Source organism: Cebus imitator, unplaced genomic scaffold (assembly GCF_001604975.1).
Source record: "Cebus imitator isolate Cc_AM_T3 unplaced genomic scaffold, Cebus_imitator-1.0 Scaffold70, whole genome shotgun sequence".
Classification (NCBI taxonomy): Eukaryota; Metazoa; Chordata; class Mammalia; order Primates; family Cebidae; genus Cebus; species Cebus imitator.
This window is the reverse complement of record NW_016107385.1, coordinates 2,383,161-2,387,790: the sequence shown is the minus strand read 5'-3', so window position 1 is coordinate 2,387,790 and position 4,630 is coordinate 2,383,161. Positions and strand designations below refer to the sequence as shown.

General features: G+C 47.1%; 1 protein-coding gene across 3 annotated transcripts in view; it reads right to left on the bottom strand.

Annotated features, from left to right (window-relative positions):
- EIF2AK4 (eukaryotic translation initiation factor 2 alpha kinase 4) overlaps positions 1-3,644 on the bottom strand; it is a 114,281-nt gene extending 110,637 nt beyond the window's left edge. Inside the window, exon 1 of one of the 3 annotated variants that reach the window (XM_017530920.2) lies at positions 3,427-3,644. In XM_017530920.2, the coding sequence (XP_017386409.1) occupies positions 3,427-3,570 (144 nt within the window). In that variant the 5' untranslated portion in view covers positions 3,571-3,644. The remainder of the gene's footprint in view (positions 1-3,426) is intronic. The other 2 variants (XM_037739409.1, XM_017530922.2) reach the window with 2 other exon arrangements.
- Positions 3,645-4,630: the final 986 nt, after the last annotated feature.

Genomic DNA, 4,630 nt, shown 5'->3' with positions numbered 1-4,630 from the left:
GGGTTCAGGCAATTCTCCTGCCTCAGCCTCCTGAGTAGCTGGGATTACAGGCACGCGCCACCATGCCCAGCTAATTTTTTGTATTTTTAGTAGAGACGGGGTTTCGCCGTGTTGACCAGGATGGTCTCGATCTCTTGACCTCGTGATCCACCCGCCTCGGCCTCCCAAAGTGCTGGGATTACAGGCTTGAGCCACCGCGCCCGGCTGAAGCAACTTTTTTGGAGGGGTGTTTCTAAAAGCTATCAAATTATAAATGAGCAGACCTTTGCTGTTGTGAAAAGTTAGCCACAATAAGTCAGTAATTTGTAACTATCTATAAATAATAGATATTTTAAACTAGCAGTGTCCAAACATTTTACATATGCAAGTTTTTAGCATGCACCTCAAAATGTTATTTATAAATGACATACATATGCTACTAAACTGAAATTTATATGATAACACATCCCCACTAGAAGTTGAAAAAAAAATCTAACTTGAATTTACTGGCAGCAAATTTAGCCTGAAGTGACATGAGGTTAGTAATAGTGTTTATCTGCTCAGTGTGAAATTTGAAAATTTCTATGTTTCATTGTGTTTGATTTTTGATGCTGCCCCAGACACTGAGAAAGGTATTAGGTAACGTGTAGAATGAGCACACATAAATGTGAACAGGAGCACTTCTGAATTCTGAAGCCCATCAAGTCTCAAGAGCTGGATAAAGGGCCAGGCACAGTGGCTCACACCGGTAATCCCAGCACTTTGGGAGGATCAACGGAGGTCAGGAATTTGAGACCAGCCTAGCCAACATGGTGAAACTCCATCTCTACTAAAAATACAAAAAATTAGCCAGGTGTGGTGGTGGGCACCTGTAATCCCAGCTACTCAGCAGGGTGAGGCTTCAACCTGGGAGGCGGAGGTTGCAGTGAGCTGAGACTGTGCCACTGCACCCCAGCCTGGGTGACAGAGAGAAACTCCCTCTCAATAAAGAGTTTTGAATAAAGGATTTTGGACCTGCATCACTTTTCCCTGGCAAATAGCAGGTGATAATAAGTGCTTGTTGAATGACTAAACTCTGATTCAAGCTTGAGACCATCAATCATTTGCCTGCCCAGCCTACGAATGTGTTAAGGCCATTTGCCCTCTGTAATATAGGCCACTGACAGCTATTTAAATTCTTATGCCTGCCTTCTATAGTATTTGCTTTGGTTTGTCTAGTCTTCTATTTTGTTATGAAAGCCACCAGCTATAAATTCTTGGCGTTATCAGTATCCCTACCTAAAAGAAGTTGCTTTTTCTCTTCTGTTTTTCTGCAGCTTTAGGAACAGATAACTAAGCTTGCATAAAGTAAACAAACTGGTTCAGAATGAAGCCTGAGAGGCTTTGTGTTGTGTCCGGTGTACACTTTGAGATACCTATCTTGGCTGCTTGCTGGGCCTACTTCCTGATTCTCAGGATTTGGGAACAGAGAAGCTGCCCAATCACCAACTTGTCTGTCATGTAAAGGGGAATATTTATGTTTTTTTTTTTTCAGGTTAAAAATAACTTCCAATTAAGCATTAGAAAAGTAAGCTCCCTAAGGGCAAGGATTTGTCTATTTTGCCCACAGCTGTATTCCTAACACCTAAAGCAAGTATTTAATGAAGGAAGGAAGAAGCACCCTGAGTTCGAGGGAGAATATTTTGCCCTGAGAGCTCCAGAAGATGGATTTCTTAAGGAAATCCTGGATGTGTAGATAAAGCAGATGTTGTGAAATGCCAGAGTTAAAAGCTGATGAAGAGACCAGGTGTGGTGGCTGATTCCTGTAATCCCAGGACTTTCGGAGGCCAGTGTGAGAGAGAGCATGAGCTCAGCAACTCAATACCAGCATGCAGAGCAAGACTCTGTCTCTACAAAAAATTTTAAAAATTAACCAGGTGTAGTGGCATGTGCCTATAGTCCCAGCTACTTGGCAGGCTGAGGCAGAAGGATTGCTTGAGAATAGACTGCAGTGAGCAGTGATCCTGCCCCTGTATTCCAGCCTGGGTGACAAAGCAAGACCCTGTCTCAGAAAAAAAAAAAAACTGATGAAGTTAGAAGTATGTTTTAAATGATAATATCATAATAATCAGATATGGTAGATCAACTCTTCAAGGATGGGGAAAAAACTGTCAATATAATAGTTTATCATTTGCCTTAATTTCCAGACAAAAAGAAAAAATATTTTAACAAAATGCCATTTTATTATTTTTATTTTTTCGCTGCTCGTATGGTGGAAATTTGTTCAATAAAAATGCCATTTTAAAAGGTCTAGAGTAAGCTTGTCCAGCCCGAGGCACATGGGCCGCACGAAGCCCAGGATGGCTTTGAATGCGGCCCAACACACATTCGTGAATTTTAAAACATTTTTCTTAGGGCCGGGCGCAGTGGCTCAAGCCTGTATTCTCAACACTTTGGGAGGCCGAGGCGGGTGGATCACGAGGTCAAGAGATCGAGACCATCCTGGTCAACATGGTGAAACCCCGTCTCTATTAAAAATACAAAAAATTAGCTGGGCATGGTGGTGAGTGCCTGTAATCCCAGCTACTCAGGAGGCTGAGGCAGGAGAATTGCCTGAACCCAGGAGGCGGAGGTTGCGGTGAGCCGAGATTGCACCATTGCACTCCAGCCTGGGTAACATGAGTGAAACTCCGTCTCAAAAAAAAAAAAAAAATTTTTTTTTCTTAAAACATTGAAGTTTTTGGCGATTTTTTTTTTTTAGGTCATCAGCTACCGTTAGTGTTAGTGTATTTTGTGTGTGGCCCAGGGAAACGAAAAGATTGGACACTCCTGCTCTAGGCTCAGTCTAGAGCCCTCTCTCCACTGCAGCTAAGATGAATGTGTTCTATATTCTTAGCTAAATGCCTTAGAGGACGGTGCAGAGGTATGGAAAGTTCCTGCATACCAGAAAACACAGTGAAGATACCTGGAAGTAAAGCGGGAATTATGTGGCATACAGATTTGAATCCACGGATGAGACTTGAGAATTCTGATTGAGGGCATAAGGCCTGTGTGAGCACCCAAAAAGCGTTTTCAGAACAAAGTAGCAACGGGTGCGTATGAATGTGCTGTTGTATCATCCGCGAGGGCTTTCAGGAGGGAAAAAGGACAAGGTTGGAAGGAGGCAGATATGTTATGGGATGTAGGCAAGAAGTGCCAGCTAAGAGAGAGGAATCCATTCCTCTGGGGAAATCATGGGGAAAGGGCTGTAGGAGAATTCGGCCTAGGTGGGTTTCTGGAGACCAGCTGCAGGTGCAAGGACTAAAAGTGAGAATGAGTGGAACCTGAGGGATGAACAGATTGCAATTGAGGGATGAAAAGACTGCAGGATCCTAAAGAGGCGGCCCAACCTGGAAGCGTCTAGGCCTTGGGCCAGGGCCCGGGGAGAACAGGGCACGCCAGCCCGGGCCTGACAAGCCACGTTCCTACCGGTCCGTAAGCGTCCGGCCGCAGGTCCTGGAAGTCCTCGCCGTAGATGGCCTCCAGGGCCTGTAGCTCGTGGTCCTGTCGTTGCGGGTAGCTCTCCGGAGGCTCGTCCCGGCCACGTCCGGGGGCCCCTCGGCCCCCAGCCATGGCGGCTCTGCGCCCAAGGCCCGGCGGCCTAGCCGGGGCGGAGGTGGGCCCCCGGCAGCCTGCGGGGCGGGGCTCCGCGCGGGAGACGGGCTGTAGGCGGGGTTCCGTGCGGGAGACGGGCTCGTGGGCGGGGTTCTGCGCCGGGGACGGGCTGTGGGCGGGGTTCTGCCCCGGGGACGAGCTGTGGGCGGGACTCCGTGCGGGAGACGGGCTGGCGGGCGGGGCTAGGCTCGGCCGACGGGCCGTGGGCGGAGCTCCGCCCCGGGAGGTGGTTTCCGAGGCAAAAGAAACCCAGGAGAACGAAGAGGGCAGGAAGAGCTTTGCCTACATCCTGCTGGGGAAAGGGGAGCAAATGAACTGCACAAACCTAAGAAACGAATCACACAGATAGAAATGATAACTCCACATTGTATACTTTTCACGAAACAAGTATCTTTAACAGAAGTACTTGCTGGAACTCCTCCACCTCGGCATGACTAGTGAGGGAAACTCTTAAAGGGCAGACGTCGATGGGTTCTGCAATCACCTATAGTCTCACCTTGAACCTTCCCAAAACAAGACTATTGGGAGTAGAAATTATGACCCCCTCCCACCTTCCTTCCTCCCAGTTTAGTATCCCAAACTTATTCCCTTAACCAAAGATTCAACGTCCCCATGTATGATCTCGGCCACTACATTCTCCAGCTTGGGGGATCTCCAGTAGCCCCTTGCAAATTCAACGGAAAACTGTCTTTACACTCAGACATCTTTATGAGCTACCTTCCCATGAAGAGAATTATGCTCACTTCCCAGTTCACTCAACGTGAATTTAAGGAGTCTTTATATCCTGCCTCAAGTAGGTTTTTCAAGTTTATAAAATAACCTGTCTACCGAAACATTGTCATTGTACTTTATCTTCAGTTGCCTGCTAATGCTGTATGTCTATTTAGAATAATCCTATTGTGCCGGGTGCAGTGGCTCACACCTGTAATCCCAGCACTTTGGGAGGCCGAGGCAGGTGCATCACCTGAGGTCAGGAGTTTGAGACTAGCCTGGACAACATGGTGAAACCCCGCCTCAA